General features: G+C 46.8%; 1 protein-coding gene across 1 annotated transcript in view; it reads left to right on the forward strand.

Moving 5' to 3' along the window:
• LOC142246637 (inducible T-cell costimulator-like) overlaps positions 1-20,529 on the forward strand; it is an 83,682-nt gene that overhangs the window by 35,859 nt on the left and 27,294 nt on the right. The window contains exon 4 of the mRNA XM_075319705.1: positions 4,162-4,267. Within this exon, the coding sequence (XP_075175820.1) occupies positions 4,162-4,266 (105 nt within the window). The 3' untranslated portion in view covers position 4,267. The remainder of the gene's footprint in view (positions 1-4,161; positions 4,268-20,529) is intronic.

Genomic DNA, 20,529 nt, shown 5'->3' on the forward strand with positions numbered 1-20,529 from the left:
ACTCCCCATCGTGCTACATCCCCCATGCTGCGCACCCCATCGTGCTACATCCCCCATGCTGCGCACCCCCCATCGTGCTACATCCCCCATGCTATAATAGTTCTCCTATTATACTCAGAGAGGAGTATAATAGGAGGACTGTAATAGGAGGAGTAGTCCTGGGGGAAGAGGAGTATAATGCCGGCTCCCTGCACATGTGTACCGGGAGCCGGTGTACACTGGTAACTATGATACACATCGGGTAACCAAGGGACCTTAGTTACCCGATGTGTATAATGGTTACCAGCGTTCAAGGGCTCCGTCAAGATCCCAGCATCGCAAGGTTATGTCTGGCGCTGCTGGGATCGTGACGGAGCCGGTGTACACTGGTAACTATGATACACATCGGGTAACCAAGGGACCTTAGTTACCCGATGTGTATAATGGTTACCAGCGTTCACGGGCTACGTCAGGATCCCAGCATCGCAAGGTTATGTCTGGCGCTGCTGGGATCGTGACGGAGCCGGTGTAGAAGCAAGCGATATCCCAGGATGTTGTGAGTATGTGGATGTGATATGTTGTGAGTGTGTGGATGTGATGTGTGAGGTGTGTGAGGTGTGTGTGAGAGTGAGTGTGATCTGATGTGTGTGTGTGTACTCACCTGGGAGTCGGAGCTCCGTGTCAGTTGGGCCAGAGCGAGCGTGCATTGCGTGAGGGGGGCGGGGCCTGCAGAGAGCCGGGGCGAGAGGCCAATCCGTGTGGGGGGGCGGGGCCATGGCGAGCCCAGCGGCCAATCAGCTTTGTGTCACCGTAAGGACACAATTTTGGAGCATGACAGACAGACAGACAGACAGACAGACAGAATAAGGCAATCTATATATATAATTGCCTTATTCTGTCTGTCTGTCTGTCTGTCTGTCATGCTCCAAAATTGTGTCCTTACGGTGACACAAAGCTGATTGGCCGCTGGGCTCGCCATGGCCCCGCCCCCCCACACGGATTGGCCGCTCGCCCAGGCTGCGCCCCCACACGGATTGGCCAGCCGCTCGCCCAGGCTCCGCCCCCCCCACAGATTGGCCTCTCGCCCCGGCACCCTGCAGGCATTGGCAATTCGGCCACGCCACGCCCCGCCCCCCTCACGCAACGCACGCTAGCTCTGGATCCGCCCACCTCCCCCCGCGCATTCCCCGAACTGACACGGCTGTCACGGAGGTGAGTACTGTACTCCCCCCCCCGTCCCCCATCCCCCGCTCGCACGGGAGTGGTGTGGGCTCCCGTGCGAGCGGGGGACGGGATACGTTGGCATGGTTACAAGCGCATCAAGGTCCTGCAGCGGCGGAAGATCCACACGCACACACATAACAGCACACACATACACACACATCAGATCACACTCACTCTCATACACACACCTCACACACACATCACACACACATCACATCGCATCCACACACTCACAGCATCCGGCGATATCGCTTGCTTCTCGGCCTCGATACTGTGCTGTTGTGACCTTCCAGGACCTGACGGAGGATCACATGGCCAGAAGCATGTGGTATCTCCGGATGTTGTGACTGTGAGCGCGTATGTGCGATATCGTCAGTGTCTGTGTGTGTGAGTGTATGCGATTGGGTGTGTGTGAGTGTATGCAATCGGGTGTGTGTGAGTGTCGGGATCGGGTGTGTGTGAGTGTCGGGATCGGGTGTGTGTGAGTGTATGCGATCGTGTGTGTGAGTGTCGGCAGAGGAGCACGGCGTGCTGGAGGAGGCTGGGAGCAGAGAGGCTGATCTTGGGGAAGGCTGGGAGGGGGAGGCTGATGCTGGGGGAGACTGGGAGGGGAAGGCTGATGCTGAAGGAGGCTGGGAGGAGGAGGCTGGGAGGAAGGAGGCTGGGAGGAGAGAGGCTGATCCTGGGGAAGGCTGGGAAGGGGAGGCTGATGCTGAGGGAGGCTGGAAGGAGAGAGGCTGATGCTGGGGGAGGCTGGAAGGAGAGAGGCTGAGGCTGGGAGGAGAGAGGCTGATGCTGGGGAAGGCTGATGCTGAGGGAGGCTGGGAGGGGAAAGCTGATGCTGGGGAAGGCTGGGAGGACGGAGGCTGGGAGGAGAGAGGCTGATCCTGGGGAAGGCTGGGAGAGGGAGGCTGATGCTGGGGGAGGCTGGAAGGAGAGAGGCTGATGCTGGGGGAGGCTGGAAGAAGAGAGGCTGATGCTGGGGGAGGCTGATGCTGGGGGAGGCTGGGAGGAGAGAGGCTGATGCTGGGGAAGGCTGGGAGGAGAGAGGCTGATGCTGGGGACAGAGAGGAGAGGCTGATGCTGGGGACAGAGAGGCTGATGCTGGGGACAGAGAGGCTGATGCTAGGGACAGAGAGGCTGATGCTGGGGACAGAGAGGCTGATGCTGGGATGAGAGAGGCTGATGCTGGGAGAAGAGAGGCTGATGCTGGGGACAGAGAGGCCGATGCTGGGGACAGAGAGGCTGATGCTGGGGACAGAGAGGCTGATGCTGGGGACAAAGAGGCTGATGCTGCGGGCAGAGAGGCTGATGCTGCGGGTAGAGAGGCTGATGCTGGCGCAGCATGGCGGATGGAGCACGTTTGGGAGTGCGCAGCATGGCGGATGGAGCACGTTTGGAAGTGCGCAGCATGGCGGATGGAGCACGTTTGGAAGTGCGCAGCATGGCGGATGGAGCACGTTTGGGAGTGCGCAGCATGGCGGATGGAGCACGTTTGGGAGTGCGCAGCATGGCGGATGGAGCACGTTTGGGAGTGCGCAGCATGGCGGATGGAGCACGTTTGGGAGTGCGCAGCATGGCGGATGGAGCACGTTTGGGAGTGCGCAGCATGGGGGATTCAGCACGATGGGGAGTGCGGAGTATGACGGATGGAGCACGTTTGGGAGTGCGCAGCATGGCGGATGGACCACGTTTGGGAGTGCGCAGCATGGCGGATGGAGCACGTTTGGGAGTGCGCAGCATGGGAGATGGAGCACGATGGGGGGTGCGCAGCATAGGGGATGGAGCACGATGGGGAGTGCGCTGCATGGGGGATGGAGCACGATGGGGAGTGCGGAGTATGGCGGATGAAGCACGTTTGGGAGTGCGCAGCATGGCGGATGGAGCACGTTTGGGAGTGCGCAGGATGGGAGATGGAGCACGATGGAGGGTGCACAGCATAGGGGATGGAGCACGTTTGGGAGTGCGCAGCATGGCGGATGGAGCACGTTTGGGAGTGCGCAGCATGGCGGATGGAGCACGTTTGGGAGTGCGCAGGATGGGAGATGGAGCACGATGGAGGGTGCGCAGCATGGCGGATGGAGCACGTTTGGGAGTGCGCAGCATGGCGGATGGAGCACGTTTGGGAGTGCGCAGCATGGGAGATGGAGCACGATGGGGAGTGCGCAGCATGGCGGATGGAGCACGTTTGGGAGTGCGCAGCATGGGGGATGGAGCACGATGGGGAGTGCGCAGCATGGCGGATGGAGCACGTTTGGGAGTGCGCAGCATGGCGGATGGAGCACGTTTCGGAGTGCGCAGCATGGCGGATGGAGCACGTTTGGGAGTGCGCAGGATGGGAGATGGAGCACGATGGGGAGTGCGCTGCATGGGGGATGGAGCACGATGGGAAGTGCACACCTCCCCCCAACACACACACACACACACACAGGCGCACGCGCACTGCACAACACACCACACACACACACTGGGAACCACAAACAACTGCCCTACACAGACACCCACACACAGACAACGCTGCACACACAAATATACGCACATACCGCACAACACACACATTGCACAAAACATACCTCCCCCCAAAACACACCACACACACACAAACCGCGCAACACACACACACAACGCTACACACACAGCGCTCCAGAAACAATGCAACACACAAACAACACTGCTCTCACCCCCCCATCACACCCAGACAACACCCAGAACATGTACAGCGCCCTACACAAACACTTGGTAACTACACACAACAACATCTATATATATATATATATAACAAAAATCATACATGAACTACACAATACGTAAATTCTAGAATACACGATGCGTAGAATCGGGCCACCTTCTAGTTATATATATAGATAGATTATATTTATTATTCATTTATTTGGTCACGTTCTCAGCAAGGGTGTGTGAGCAGTTTTCTGAATGTTATACTAATTTCATTTTTTACAGCAATGCAGAGAATGTGATGCTAGAAACATGGAGCTGACAAAGGAGCAGAACAGCGAATATATGCACATGGCTTCTGTGCCTCTTGGAAAATGTCGGGCGAACTAAGGTATGATAGATTTCAGTAAATATTTATCATGAAGCATGCTTAAATCCACGCTACAGCTTAACACTGAATTATAATAATACATTTGTCAGGTATAGTCACACTCCCCTTTATCTCCTCACTCTGCTAAGTGGTGATGCTATAAAGCAGATGATGTGATGGCGCTGCTGACCATGGCTGTGTTTACGGTCCTGCTCTGCAATCAGTGAGCACTGCCCTACAGTGCATGGGAAGCACTCATTAAACTCCAGCACCTGATAGGCAAGTCTGTGTAGCAGCTTAACTGTAAGGCCACATGTACATGGTAAGTATTTGGGGAGTTTTTTACCTCATCATTTATAAGCCAGAAGCAAGAGTGAGTGACATATACAGAACTGGCACTCGTGTTTCTATTATACTTTTCCTCTAGTTGTTCCACTCCTGATTTTGGCTTCCAAATATGAAGCGAAAAGAAATAAAATGCAAAGCACAGTAAAAATCCTTTTTTCGAAATAAAATACAAAAAACTTCACCCTCTTTCTCCCCTTTGTTAACCCCCAAAACAGCCAGTTCCAACATAATCCACTCGAGATACCACGACAATTCCAGCTCTGCAGCAGAGAACATAACCGCACACTGTGGGCTTCAGGTAGGGAGAGACTGAGCAGCAGCGATGAGCGGGGACATCACTCAGTTTATATGCCGTTATAGCTAGAGGTTCCAACAGTATCCCACCTGTGACTGCAGGCAACCTGACCTCAGGTGACCTCATTAAACCTACCTCAGGTGACCTCAATAAACTCAGTGACCTCACCTCAATTGAGGTTACTGAGTTCACAGACCTACATCTCCTGGCAGAAAACCACGGTTCACAGACCTACATCTCTTGGCAGAAAACCACGGTTTTCTGCCAGGAGGTGCAAATTTGAGGCTGAAATGTCTGCACCAGATTTCAGAACAAAATTTGTACCTCCTGACAGAAAACCACACCAAAACCATTTTGGTTCATTTTTTTGCCAACAGATGCAGATTTGCTGCTGAAATTTATACACCATATTACTGCACCAAATTTGCATTTCCTGGAAAAAAACCCACATCAATATCTCATGCAGATGATCGAGCGCTGCACGCATACCACAGCATCCACTGCTGTTGTAATGAGCGCTCATTATACCAGCGGTGGATGCCACGGTCTGCGCACAGTGCTCGATCATCCGCATGAGATATTGATGCGTTTTTTTTTCCCAAGAGATTCAGTGTGCCAGTGATAGTTAAACATGTCTGCATGCTGATGAAGGTCCCCTGACCAAAATATTTGTGTCTGTTTAATTTCTGAATATTTAAAATAAATTGAACAAAATCACCTATTGAATGCTAGGTGTATTGCTTGATATGACATATGGGTTTGGAACCTACTTGTGCACCACCCAGCCAGAAGTGCCATGCTATCCCTATTTGTCTGTACATAGTGAAAGAAGTGTATTATGCCAACTACTGCCCATATAGATTGTAAGGGGCACACTCCTGCACTGGGGGATTTACCTGTTCCCCTTTGGGGCAGTCCGAGAATGTCTGGTGGTTAATAAGAGTCTGCATGCAAATGTAGCACCCCTGAGGAATCAGGTGCCACAAAATGTAACCTGTGGAAACCCAAACCCCGGAATATCTGTGCCAGTGAACACACCGGCACCCTCAGGCCACATACATAACCCCAATTCCAGACTGGGAGACTGCCTAGCAACAGGTCAAAGGAATGGGCACTTATTGGCTAATTGCCACCCAATCTCTAGGGAGAGACCCAGCAAGGGGAGGGACCAGTGGTCAGTTGGGAAGTTAGCGGGAAGAAGAGAGTCAGGGGTTGAGAGTTAGAAGTGAAGGAGTGAGGAGTGAGGTGAGAGAGTGAGGAGTAAAGTAAAGAAAGAAAGGTGTAAAGACCTAAAGTAAGAATGGGACGCTGTAAAGGAGAGAAGGACTGTGGAGTTAGGAACCGTGACTCCAGGAACTGTGAGTGACCTGTTGAAGTATAATACTCCAGGAACCGCGGGGGGCCTGTGGAAGTCTGGAAACAAGGCTCACAGGACTCAGCACAAGGTAGGGTGCAGACCCTAGGACATCGGGACACTTTAAGGTCAACTGTTAAATCTGCCAGGTGAGGAGATATCCAGGGTCCCTCACCAAACAAAGAGTCTGAAGCATCATCAGCAAAGAGGGGACCTGGGACAAGGGACAAAAGTCTACCCATTAAATAGTCCAGGCTGCCTGCAATAGGATCAATACTGAAACGGAGAGACTCCCCCAGAAGCTCTAAGCCACATGAGCCCAATACCAACAAGTGTGCATGGAGGACAGCTACCCCAGGTCACAGCTGGCACGGAGAACAAGAGGAGCGGGAACACCTGAGACCGGCACCAGCAGGTCCAGGTACCAAGGCAAAGTAAAAAGGCAAGTCGAAACTGCAATACCGGTGTGAACTGTTTCCTTCACACCTCCGTACACATACACTGACTGTTCTCTACTATAGCCCCCTCATCATCCACTGCTGGGGCCTAGCCCTGCTTGTGGAGGGCCCAAAACACCTAAGTTGCATTACTCCACCAGCCGCAGCAGGACCCAGCAGCAAAGGCTTCAATAACTTGGCCGCATACAGCAAGTGACGAAGTCGAAAACTCTTTTATTTTATTTTTAATTGTTCCATTTTTCACCCCTTTTATTGGAGCGTTCCCCAGGGTCACGGAACCGGGCATCAGCCATGACCACAACTGTTCCCCCTGTGCACCACGATCCCGGGACCGAGTACCCCACAATGCTGGGGCGTCAGACAAACAACAATCACAAGGCAATGGCCTTTTCATGCTGTCACCAAAAGTGTTTATACCCTTGTAAATGTCGCCTGAATGTGGACCCCTACTGACAACTTCACATGTCCATTGAATAAAGGAATGTGTGAGTCCACATCCAGGATGATTGGTGCTTATTCCTTATGTTGAAGGCTTTAGCTTGTGATTGTCATATTTCTCAAAGGAAAGCATCACTCAAATTTGTGCGGTCTGACTAGCCCCGTTATGTGTATGTTTGCTGTCCTCCAGTGAAGGTCTGCAGACTCTGGTGACAGATTTTTTTCATCACGATATATATAAAAACCTAGTCTTTGGCCGAAACCTAGCAAAGACATCCATCACCAATAGGCTATAATGTCATTCATTTACCATTCAATATTTTGAGATGTTCATAAGTTTTTTATAATGTATATATTAAACAGAAGGCACCGTATGGTATCCATCACAGGTTTTCCTCAGACTATGAAGCTCATGATGTATATATTTAAGAGATACTTATGACAAATGCCATATGATGACATTTATGACCCATAGACAACCAAATTAAAAAACAGCTATGTAAGCATCCATATGTATATATTTTTTTATTGGACTCTGGTGGGTGGATAGCAAAGTCTTCACTGCTATTTCAACCTCCTTATTTTTTTTTTCTTTTTTTGCAGTATAGTTTAATATACTGGCTAAAAAAAAAAGCCTAATAAGTAGAGATAAGCCACCCCCCTAGTGTTTGAGTTTGGTTCGGTTCAGTTCGTCGAATGGCGGGCAAGTTCGGCGAACGTTCGACGAACGTTTGACGAACCAATTCGAACCCCATTGAAAACAATGGCAGACAAACACCTACAAACACGTAGAAAACCCCTTCTAAGGTGTCCAAAAGGTGACAAACAACTCACAAGACACCACAAACACATGTAAAAGTGACAAAGACATATACTCATGCGAAAATAAAAGAGCTGGACGAGTAAAAAGAGGAGACACAGATATAGGCATGTCATGCCATTCTAAAATCATGTAAAACACAGCAAGGGGACTCCAAGCAGAGTCTCCCTTTTTTCCAAAAATTGGGCCAGGGACACCACTTCAGTGGCATCACTTGTCCCCCAGTTGCAAACTTGACCTGTTGATTTGCATCAAGCACATTCAAAAATACGCCAGCCTTTACTGTCCCCATGATGACACAGGGGTAGCAAAGTCCTTGCTGAACCATGACTTGTTCATCTTGATGAACGTTAGTCTGTCCACATTGTCACTGGACAGACGCGTGCGCTTATCTGTGAGCACACACCCAGCAGCACTGAAGACACGTTCCGAGACAACACTGGCTGTGGGACACGACAAGATCTCCAAGGCGTAAGTGGCGAGCTCAGGCCATTTTTCAAGATTGGAAGCCCAAAATGAGCAAGGCTCCAGATGCACAGTCATGGCATCGATGTTCATTTGGAGATACTCCCGTATCATCCTCTCCAGCTGTTGATTATGGGTCAGACTTCTTGTCTCTTGTGGCCTTGCAAAGGATGGTCTAAATAAATTATGAAATGATTCCATAAAATTGCTGTTACCACCAGATACGGTGTTGCTGGTACGGTTTGACTGATGATGACTCGACAGTCCCATGCTTGGCAAGTTACAGCTGGGAGATTCACTCTGTGCACCACTGGTGTTTAGTGGAAAAGCAGATCTAAGATTGCATAACAGCTACTGCTGATACTCCTGCATACGTGCGTCCTTTCTATGGCTGGAATTATTTTGGCAAATTTTGACATGTACCGGAGATCTAAGAGTGTGGCAACCCAGTAGTCAGCATTACTTCTAATTCGGACAATACGAGGGTCATGTTGTAGTGCAGCAAGAAGGCGCTCATGTGTCTTGCGCATCCATGCGGACCAAGTCCTTGCTGTGTTTGTGGCGGTGAGGTGATAACCGTGCTTCCCATCTCTGACATCTCCCCCAACCTCGAACAACAGAAATTTGACCAAGGTCTCCCTCATCTGCTGAGTCTTCCATGCCTATCGACAGATCGTCCTCTATTTCTTCCTGGGCTCCTGCACCTTCCTCAACAGTTTGGCTGCTACCATTTGCCCTTGTTAATCCCTCTCCCCCACCGTCCCATGCCTGCCACCTTGGTGATGCTGAACGTCTGGGCCTTGTAGATCTTGGTATCTCTTCCGCATATGAATCCTCCTGTACTTTTCCCCTTCCTCTTGTGCCACCACCTGACTCCGAATACGGTTTAGCGTGTGCTCCAGCATGTAAATGACTGGAATTGTCATGCTGATAATGGCATTGTCAGTGCTAAACATATTCGCCATGTCGAAACTGTGCAGAAGGGTGCATAGGTCTTTGATCTGAGACCACTCCATCAGCGTGATCTGCCCCACCTCTGCATCTCGTTGGCCCAGGCTATACGTCTTATCGTATTGTACCAGGGTTCTGCGGTGCTGCCACAGTCGCTGCAACATGTGGAGAGTCGAATTCCAGCATGTCGACACATCGCATTTCAGGCGGTGAAACGGCAGGCCAAAAGACTTCTGGAACGATGCAAATCGGTCAGCTGCTCCGTTTGAATGGCGGAAGTGAGCAGAGAGTGATCGTGCCCTGTGCAGAAGCCCATCTAGGCCGGGATAGTGTGTTAAAAATTGCTGGACAACAAAGTTCAACACGTGAGCCATACAAGGCACGTGTGTCACCTTGCCCCGGCGAAGGGCCACACCCAGGTTTGCAGCATTGTCGCACACGGCCTTCCCTGGCTGCAGGTTGAGTGGAGACAACCATTTACTAAACTCGGTCTCCAGAGCTGACCACAGTTCCTCAGCTGTGTGACTCTTATTTCCCAGACATTTCAACGTATTGACCTCATGATGCCGTTGAGCTCTGCTGCCAGCATAGTAAGGAGGTGTGCGGGATTCCTTGTGCGCAGTTACAAAGCGGGTGGCCTGACCAGACAGTCTTTGGGTGGAGGTGGAGAATCCAGACGAGGTTGAGGAGGAAGAAGCAGTGGAGGAACTTTGACATACAGAGGATTGACGCACAACTCGTGGGGATGGCAAGACTTGTACAGCAAACTCTTCTCCATCTCTCACCATTGTTACCCAGTGCCCAGTCAATGACATGTAATGCCCCTGTCCATGTTTACTGGTCCAAGTATTGGTGGTGAAATGCACACTGCCACACACAGACTTTCTCAAGGAAGCGGTGATGTTGTGTGCGACATGCTGTTGTAGAGCAGGCTTGCCTTTCTTGGAGAAGTAGTGGCGACTGGGCATCTGGTACTGGGGCAAAGCGACAGACATAAGGTCTTCAAAATCCTCTGTGTACACCAGGTGGAAAGGCAGCATTTCTGTAACCAACAGCTTGAAGATGGTGAAAGTCAACCTATTAAGCCTGCTTTACACGTTGCAATTTCGCATACGATATTATGCAATTTGCATTCGCCCCCATCGTATATGTGGCACGTTCAATTTGTTGAACGTGCGCAAAAATGATTAACCCCCGTCACACGTCCTTACCCATCCATACGACCTCGATGTGGTCAGCGAACGTCCACATCCTGGAGTGGGGGGGGACGTTCGGCGTCACATCGACGTCACGCGGCAGCCGGCCAATAGAAGCGGAGGGGTGGAGATGAGCGGGACGTAAACATCGCGCCCACCTCCTTCCTTCCACATAGCTGGCTGGAGCCGCGGGACGCAGGTAAGATCTGTTCAATGTTCCAGGGGTGTCGCACACTGCGATGTGTGCTGCCTCGGGAACATTGAACAACCTCATGTTCAATTTATGAGGAATGGACGACGTACATACGATGAACGGATTTTCATTCAATCGCACATACCTGTCACACACTACAATATATCTTACGATGCCGGATGTGCGCCACTTATGACGTGACCCGGCCGACACATTGTAAGATACATTGCAGCGTGTAAAGCTGGCTTTAGCTTTGTCATGGTGATGAGGAAATGGTCTTTTATTTGTCCACATCTGAGGGACCGAGATCTGGCTGCTGTGCGGAGACGGTGGTGAGTAGGGTGTCCCTGGAAAACTGCTTGTCTGTGAGGAAAGTGCAGGCGGAGACATGATGTTGCCTTCATCAAAAGTTGGTGCTCTCGATGTCTGAGAGAGCTCTACACCAGCATCTGTTTCCCCTTCCAAAACAACTGACGACCTGCCAATCACACTGCCTGTTGCGGTTAAAGAGGTGGAAGGTCTGCGTCGCAAAGCATGTGTGACAGGTGTCCCCACAGTCATAGAGGATGAAGAGCACGCGGATGCACTTGAAGGGTCAGACGGTGGTTGGCCCGCTCCACTACGCCGCATTGTAGCACAGTGAGCTTCCCACTGGGACTTATGCTTGTTATTCATGTGACGGTTCATGGATGAAGTAGTCAAACTAGTGAGTTTTTGGCCTCTATTTACAGATTGGCGACAAATCTTACAGATGACATGAGTTGGGAGATCCTTTGTGATGTCAAAAAAGGACCAGGCTGGGCAAATATTAGAGCCCATGCGACCTGCAGAGCCATCACGACTTGTGCTTAGAGGCAGAGTTGTGGCTGAGGATGCAGTTGTTGACGTGCTTCCAGTACTCCGTCTGTGTCCAGGAAGGCGCACGCTAACCTCGTCATCAGTCGCGTCCTCCTCCACCGCCTCTGCTGACCTCCTCGAGTGCTTGACTGTGTGTTGACAGTAAGTGGGATCTACAACCTCATTATCAACCTGTGTGTTTGCACTCACCTAGTCCTCAGACCTAACCTCTTCCTGCCCTGACTGAATAGTTAAGTTGTCATTCAAATCAGGTATCTGAGTCTCATCGTCATCAATATGTTCCTCATTGTCTCCACCAAGAGGAGTTAGTTTGGGAATGAGGGTCTACATTATGCTCAGAACCTTGGTCATCAGGGCCTGAATCTGACTCACAAAGCTTCTGGGTATCACTGCAGATCATTTCCTGGCCTGTACTCACTGTAGCTTTGGAGCAGACCTCTGATTCCCAGCCTATAGTGTGACTGAACAGCTCTGCAGACTCACCCATCTCTGTTACCTCATACTCTGCAGGGCAGGTAGAGACTTGAGAGCTGGTAGAAAGCAAGTGCGATTGGGGTGACAACTCAGAGGACTGGGTTTTTTTTGATGTTGAAGTTGAGGTGGAGGAGAGGCCACTTGTTGGAGCACTTGAATTCATTCAAGCATGTTCTTTTTCTGTGCATCATCTACCTTTGTTAGGGTTGTTCGGTTCCGTAAAAAAGGAATCACATCAGATTGTCCATGGAAAGTAGTAGACATCTTACTTTTGCTGGAAGATGGCCTTTCTTCAGCAGATGTTACTGTAGCTTTACCACCTACCCCATGGACGCAAACTTTTTTTCCCTTTCCGACACGCCTGTTCCCCTTTCCACCAGCATCTGTCTTTTTGCCACTCATTTTGTTTGTGACCAAATTGGACACTTAAAATATAGTAGCAAAAATGGAGAGGTGGTTTAGATTGCAGAGGTGGTATAGCTTTATTGACAGCTGAAGAACCAACACTGACTATCACCAGACAATTTTACTATGCCCCTAAAAGTGTCAGCACTGTTTGCAATTAAAATTGCGTAGCAAAACTGGACAGGTGTGTAGAATGCAGAGGTGGTGTAGCTAGCTTGTCAGCAAAGGAAGCCTCACTTTCTATCCCTGCCCATGAAACAATGCCCCAAGGAATTGCCTGAGCTGATGTAGCCAGACGCTGTGATATAAACCCCTGCACAGCATTGGCACAGACCTGCCTAGCAACAGTGGCTATGAACGGCTGTAATGCAACTTTGAAAAGGGCTGAAATTACAAGTAGTCCCTAATCCCTAAAGTGATCTGTAGATTGCACTGTATGTCTATGACGCACACAGCAGCACCAGCAGTGGGAGCGGTGACTGTCACCCACCCGCAGCAGAGAGATAATAGCGGCAACGGGGAAAATGGCCGGGTCTTATAGGGCAAGGACATGTGACATGGACAGCCTATGACACATGCCCTTGCTTGTCTGGCAAAAATCCACTTTGTTGTGTGTGTATGTCTGTGATTGGCTAACAGCCTGGCCCACCCCACTGTACGCGAGGTTAGGAAAAAAAAGGCTATCACCATTCTTTCAGCACTCAGCAGCAGCACTGATCTAAACCCCGTGCCCCCCGCACACTATACGCTGAATTTTGATAATATCATGATTCACAGTGACTCACAGTATTGCAGTGAAAAGCCAGCTAGTAACTAGCTATGGTTTTTGATGATCGAACCGTTCTTGAATGTAACTCGAACAGCCGAACTTTAAGCAAATCCTTCGAGTTCGTCGAACGACTCGAACACCGCCCAAAATCACTCGAACTTGAAATTGGCGAACCGTTCGACTCAAACATCGCTCAAATCTACTAATAAGCCCTACAAATATATTTCATGTATACGTCAAGAGCTTTCCCAGTGTACTCTCTAAACAAAGGGCAAAATCCTGATGTGATACCGGTGTTATACAGAGTTATGTTTATTGTATGTAGTTTTGTTTTCATTATTTCATGACTTGAATTTTAACCCTCATGTACAGCACACTGGCCTTTATTTGTGCATAAAATAAAAATATACCTTTTTTGCTGTCCATGTTGTGGACATCTGTGTACAACGATTCTTCAAGCCTTATATCCCTAACGTTGTTCTGACAAGCTCTCTGTTCCCCTTTCTTTTTCTTAAACAGCAGGAATTCTGGCAGCTTTGTAATGTTTTCACAGAGCTCCAAGAATGATAAATGACTAAATTTGCACCAACAAAATTATTGAAAAATGTTAACCCCTTTAAAGATTGGACATCTTATTACTTTAATTTCTTTTTCTTCTTCCAAAATCCAACATTTACATTAACTGCATGAGAGGTTTTTTTTTTATGGGACAATTTGTAGTTTTTAATGACACAATTCATTTTACCATATATTATGTACTGGGAGATGGGAAGAAAATTCCAAGTGGAGTGGAATTGTGAAAAAAAAACCCACGTCAACCTAAAAGAATTTTAAGTAATCATTGTGTGGTATAAATGACCTGGGAACATGATTACTCAGGTCAGTATGAGTATGTGAGTCAGGTGATAAAAAAACATTTTACATGTTGTTAAGGCTTTACTGCTTACAAAAACCCTGTGAATAGAAAAATCAGTTTGTGTCACCATTTTCAGAGACCAGAAACTTTTCTATTCTTTCATTGATACACCTGTGTGATGAAGATTAGTTTTTTGGGCTCCAAGCTGATGATTTCATTGATACTATTTTGGAGTACATATGATGTCTTGTTGGCTTGGTACAACAATTTTTTGGGAACTTGGGATGACTGAAAAATGGCAATATTTTTTTTTTTATTTTTAATTTTTGCATTCATTATACAATAGAAATATTTTTATGTATTAGTGGAGTCAATTATGCCTGCAGCAATACAAAATATATTATGTTATTTTATTTTTTACATTTTAATATTTTTGTTTGGGGAAAAAAGGGTTTGATATATATATATATATATATATATATATATATATATATATATATATGAACAACAACAAGGCAGAGTCCAGCAATAACGTGAGCAATCCAGGATGCTGTTAAAAAATGTTTTCCTTCTTTTTATTCATAAATTCATTAAAATATAATGGTCCAAGGAATGCAGAACAGCATTATCGCAGGAAAATAGCGCAGATAGGACTACGCGTTTCAGCGGTAAAATCCGCCTTCTTCACGGTCCAGAATCTGAGATTTTACCGCTGAAACGCGTAGTCCTATCTGCGCTATTTTCCTGCGATAATGCTGTTCTGAATTGCTTGGACCATTATATTTTAATGAATTTATGAATAAAAAGAAGGCAAAAATTTTTTAACAGCATCCTGGATTGCTCACGTTATTGCTGGACTCTGCCTTGTTGTTGTTCACATTTGTATGGATGGACTCCTGCGTCCTGATCCGGGCACAACGGAGTTAACCAGGTCAGCTGAGGTTCCAGGTGATTCACAGGAGTGAGCTGGTCTACATTGTTGGACATATATATATATATATATATATATATATATATTATGGGACTTAGACTTGTGATTGCTTTATTGCCTAGGCAATACACTTCAGACCCACGGTATTTCAATGTATTGTGAAATTACTGATCTCTAATGATGCTCATGGCAGTCATGGTGGCCATCATAAGGCCAACAGCTTCACTGCACTCAATCGGCAACATGTTTTACCAATTGCTATTATATGTGATGTTCACTATGTTGAAGCCTGTTAAATTCCACTGTCACTTTTGACATCGGTATTTAAAAGGTTAAACTGATGCGATTGCAGATAACTCTGATTGTATTAGTTACTGTCAGTTGTTGCCTATGTAACACAGTTTAGCACCTGAATTGAGCAGCGTAGACTCAACACCTGAGCCCACTCTGTGCAGTGTTAAGGTATGTCTGCCATTCGTGTTAGCGGCCATCAGTAAGGGGTTAATGCAGACTATTGAGAAAGTTGCTTGAATTTAGTTTTCCCCATGATTAAGCAATATCGAAACGGTCATTGGGGGGTTTATCTGGAATCCTTTTTGTGAAGCTGCATGAGGCCCTTTAGATAAGTATGTAATGATTTACTTTGGCTACCTTTCTTATCTGGAATTTTTGTACCACTTGGCTTAATTTATACCCGGTATAAGACACTTTTTTCCACCGCATCCCTGTTCCTATGTATTTATACAATGCACGCATGTTTATGACCTGCGTTTTTGCAATTATTTTTCTATATATTTATTGAAAAAAATTCAATTTTTTTTTATACCAAAAAGCACTCTTTTTTTCCTCATTGTATTGCTATTATTCTAGAGTGTAATCATTAGGTGGCCTCCCTCAGGGTAATAGTTCTTGCCCTTTGGTCACCTATTTTCACTATGTGCCATATGGAGTTTTGTTTTCTTAAATTTGTATTTAGTAAGTAAATCAACAACTAAAAAACTTGTATTGTTTGAAGGTGTACATAGTCTTTAAAGTGGAACTAAATATTAAGTTTAATAAGTGCACTGTAAAACCCAGAAAGATTATAACAAACAATCAATGTTATTAATTTAAAAAAAAAATGGTTCTGCTTGGAGGTGACCCAATAATTATGCTTTAATATCTATTTATACCCAGGACTATAAACTACAATATGGGAAAATGTTTCATAGAAGAGGCAACTGTATTGTGAGAACAGTGAAAGTATGGAGGACTCTTGCTAGAGAAAATTGTGGTTAATTAATAGAAAGCTTTTCAATGAGGCAACCTTTACCACCTTACTTTGCAAACATGTTTATTTAAAGGTATTGTGGTTGCTTTTATGTCAGTTGTGTGTTTATTGTTTATGTCTTTCTGAAGATAGTCAAGCACTTCATTAATTCAGACTTAGGGCTGCTGTACACGCTGCGAGATCGCTAGCATTTCCTGGCGATGGCGAGCGCGATAGCACCCGCCTCCATCGTTCAGCCGATATGTGGTGATCGCTGCCATAGCAAACATTATTGCTAAGGCAGCGTCACATGCACATACCTGCTCTGCAACGTCGCTCTGGCCGGCGAACTACCTACTTTCTATGGGGGCGGGTTGTGCGGCGTCACAGCGACGTCACACGAAAGGCGTCCAATAGAAGCGGATGGGCGGAGATGAGCGGGACGTAACATCCCACCCACCTCCTTCCTTCTGAATTGCCGGGGGAAGCAGGTAAGGATATGTTCGTCGCTCCTGCGGTGTCACAAACAGCAATGTGTGGTGCCGCAGGAACGAGGAACAACATCGCTAATAAGCAGAAAACGATTTTTTGTTTCAGGACGACCTCTCCACGGCAAACAATTTTGACCGCTTTTGCGATCGTTTAAGGTCGCACATAAGTATCACGCACTGCGATCTCGTTAATGAAGCCGGATGTGCGTCACTAACGACGTGACCCGGACGATAATTCATTAACGATATCGTAACATGTAAAGCCCGCTTTAGATCACATATGCATTTGAGGCTTTGTGTAGAGATTCCATCCAGTGTCTGGAAAGGACGGTGCTATTCTCCTTGCCAAATGTGATGAATACTGTAACAGAACCTAACTTTGAATTAATAGGGTTCTTTGGGTGATATCCATCAGGTGACAGATACAGCACCATTGGACTAACTATCGTATGTTTTATGCCATTTGTATATTCTTCATCACTGAGTTTAGGTATGAACAATTCTGTTGCACTTGACATGTAATTGAGATGTTCCATGCTATGGGATGGACTCTGATCTGTGTGAGAATCTGCCTCCAGAGCTTATTGTAAATAGAAGGGGTTGTTAGCAGTGTGAGACATGTAACAATGGGGAGATAAGGCATGCACACCAGTGACTATGTAAGGGGAATACATGGAATAGCAGAAACTGCTGTGTGAATACTGACATGAAAAATTCAATAGCTATATGTAAGAATGAAATGTGAAAAATGGAACTTGCATTACTGCCATGAATATATGAATAAAGAGAAATTTAGCTACTGAATTGATCAATGCAATAGAGCCCCAACACTACGCCAAAGTATTTCTCTACGTTGGGGTCCCTAGCTTGTGTGTGTCCTCTCATGCAGTTAAAAAACTTACCGTGTATGGGAAGCTGAGACCCAGGCTATATATACGATGTGGATTGGCAATAGGTGTGTGTGGGGTAGCTAAATTTCTCTTTATTCATATATTCATGGCAGTAATGCAAGTTCCATTTTTCACATTTCATTCTTACATATAGCTATTGAATTTTTCATGTCAGTATTCACACAGCAGTTTCTGCTATTCCATGTATTCCCCTTACATAGTCACTGGTGTGCATGCCTTATCTCCCCATAGTGATGTTTTTTAGGTTTTTGCACCCAGTTCAGACATAGAATGGAGTTCCAAACGTTATTCCTTAATGTTAGTAGTTTTTCGTTTGTGAACCCTCCCCACACACACCTATTGCCAATCCACATCATGTATATAGCCTGGGTCTCAGCTTCCCATACACGGTAAGTTTTTTAACTGCATGAGAGGACACACACAAGCTAGGGACCCCAACGTAGAGAAATACTTTGGCGTAGTGTTGGGGCTCTATTGCATTGATCAATTCAGTAGCTAAATTTCTCTTTATTCATATATTCATGGCAGTAATGCAAGTTCCATTTTTCACATTTCATTCTTACATATAGCTATTGAATTTTTCATGTCAGTATTCACACAGCAGTTTCTGCTATTCCATGTATTCCCCTTACATAGTCACTGGTGTGCATGCCTTATCTCCCCATAGTGATGTTTTTTAGGTTTTTGCACCCAGTTCAGACATAGAATGGAGTTCCAAACGTTATTCCTTAATGAGACATGTAACAAACACACAATGGTAGAACTGAACTTTGTCTCATAACAAACACTAAGCAACTGCAGCAACACTGGCTGCCTGTGAGAAGCTGAAGCACAGAGAGGAACCTGCAGATGTGTCAGTTATAATCACACATAGTTCTGCAGATGTGTCAGTTATAATCACACATAGTTCTGCAGATGTCTCAGTTATAATCACACATAGTTCTGCAGATGTGTCAGTTATAATCACACATAGTTCTGCAGATTTGTCAGTTATAATTAGAGATGAGCGAGCCTCTGAAGGCTCGAGTTCGGTTCGGTTAGTCGAACGGAGGCCCCGTTTGAGTACAGTTCGACAAACCGTTCGACGAACCTCTCGAGCCCCATCGAAACCAATGGCAGGCAAACACAAACACATAAAAACACATAAATGTACACATACAGTTAATAAACATTGCCATAACACTTACAGGTCCCTGCGACGCGTCCTGCACTCTGTCTCCTGCCGCTTTTCCTTCCAATAATCACTGCATCCTCCCCATAACCAGCACTGATGATAGGACTTATCATGACATTAAAATAGTATGTGACCAGTCACGTGTCTATTATCTTATTGGCTACAGACTGTTGACATGGCTAGACGTCATTGCTAGGTCCGGTCAGTGCATCTTTCCGGTATGCGGTGCTCGTACCAGCATCTCCGTGTACCGGCGAGATGCTCTGGCACATGGTCGACTTACCGTTCCTGCATGTGTACGCTCATTACAGAGTCAGCCCACATGCAGGGACTAGCTGTCACAGCCGGTAAATAGCAGCATCGGGAATCAGGTGATCAAAGCACCATTGCTATGGTAACCCGTCAGTCAGCGGTGACGTCACCGCTTACAGCACGCAGCTGCTGCTCACTCACTGAGTGAATAGACTGCATGGGGAGCAGCAGCGTTCTTCCTCCCATACTGTGCTGTCTGATGTAGCAGAGCTGCATGGGTTGAAGGAGAAAGAAGACAACCAAACACCGAAATCGATATCAAGGTAATTATATTAAACCAAAAACCGAAAAACTCAAATTACCCACAAAACAATTTTTATTACATATATGCCACAAACAAGGTACACATGTTAAAATATTGATGAGAAGAAAGGTGAGAATCAATACATTCTACTCCTCACCCTTCCTGTCATACAGGGGTCGGCGTCCTAAAGTTTACTGACGCCCCTGTTCCCCGTCGGCTTGAGCCCTAAGCAGGCCCTCCACTCACACTAAAAGAACACCGTGTGCCCTAATTCAAAAGTGGGTAAGGTGAAACACCCAAGAACCCATATAGACAGTATGTGACATCCTAATTCAGTCAAAGAATTCTCTGTCAATGGATGTCATCAATCTATGTATAGGGGAGGCTCTGACTCAGTCGACTATTTGTCAAGAGGAATAAACAAAGGATCATAAAAACTATTGTTGCATTTGTCCAGGATGCACCCAAGGAGAAAGAAGACAGAAGAGCAGGAGGGCTGAAAGGTAATAAACATGGAGTCTCTAATGTGTCTGTGTATTTATTTCTATTACAGTATTTTTTCTCTGTGTGGTGTTTTTTTTAACCCTTTATTGGAGATTCTTAATGGCCGGGTCAAACTTGCCTGACATTAAGAATCTGTGGCTTAATACTAGCTAGTAAAACAAAGCTAGTATTAACTCATTATTACCCAGCAAGCCACCCGGCTTCAGGGCTGCTGGAAGAGTTGGATACAGCGCCAGATGATGGTGCGCCATTTTCTGGGGCGGCTGCGGACTGCAATTGACAGCAGAGGCGCCCAGAAAGCTCGGACTAACCTGTGCTGCGGATTGCAATCAATCAAATAGTTGTACCTGGCTGGAAACGAAAATGGGGCAAAGCCCATATTGTTTTTTTTTTTTAATTATGTCATGAAATTCATGAAATAATTAAAAAAAGGGCTTCCCTATATTTTTTGTTCCCAGCCGGGTACAAATAGGCAGCTGGGGGTTGGGGGCAGCCAGACCTGCCTGCTGTACCTGGCTAGCATACAAAAATATGGCGAAGCCCACGTCATTTTTTTTTTTTTTTTTTTTTTAGTTTTTTGGCAAAAA

Source organism: Anomaloglossus baeobatrachus, chromosome 7 (assembly GCF_048569485.1).
Source record: "Anomaloglossus baeobatrachus isolate aAnoBae1 chromosome 7, aAnoBae1.hap1, whole genome shotgun sequence".
Classification (NCBI taxonomy): Eukaryota; Metazoa; Chordata; class Amphibia; order Anura; family Aromobatidae; genus Anomaloglossus; species Anomaloglossus baeobatrachus.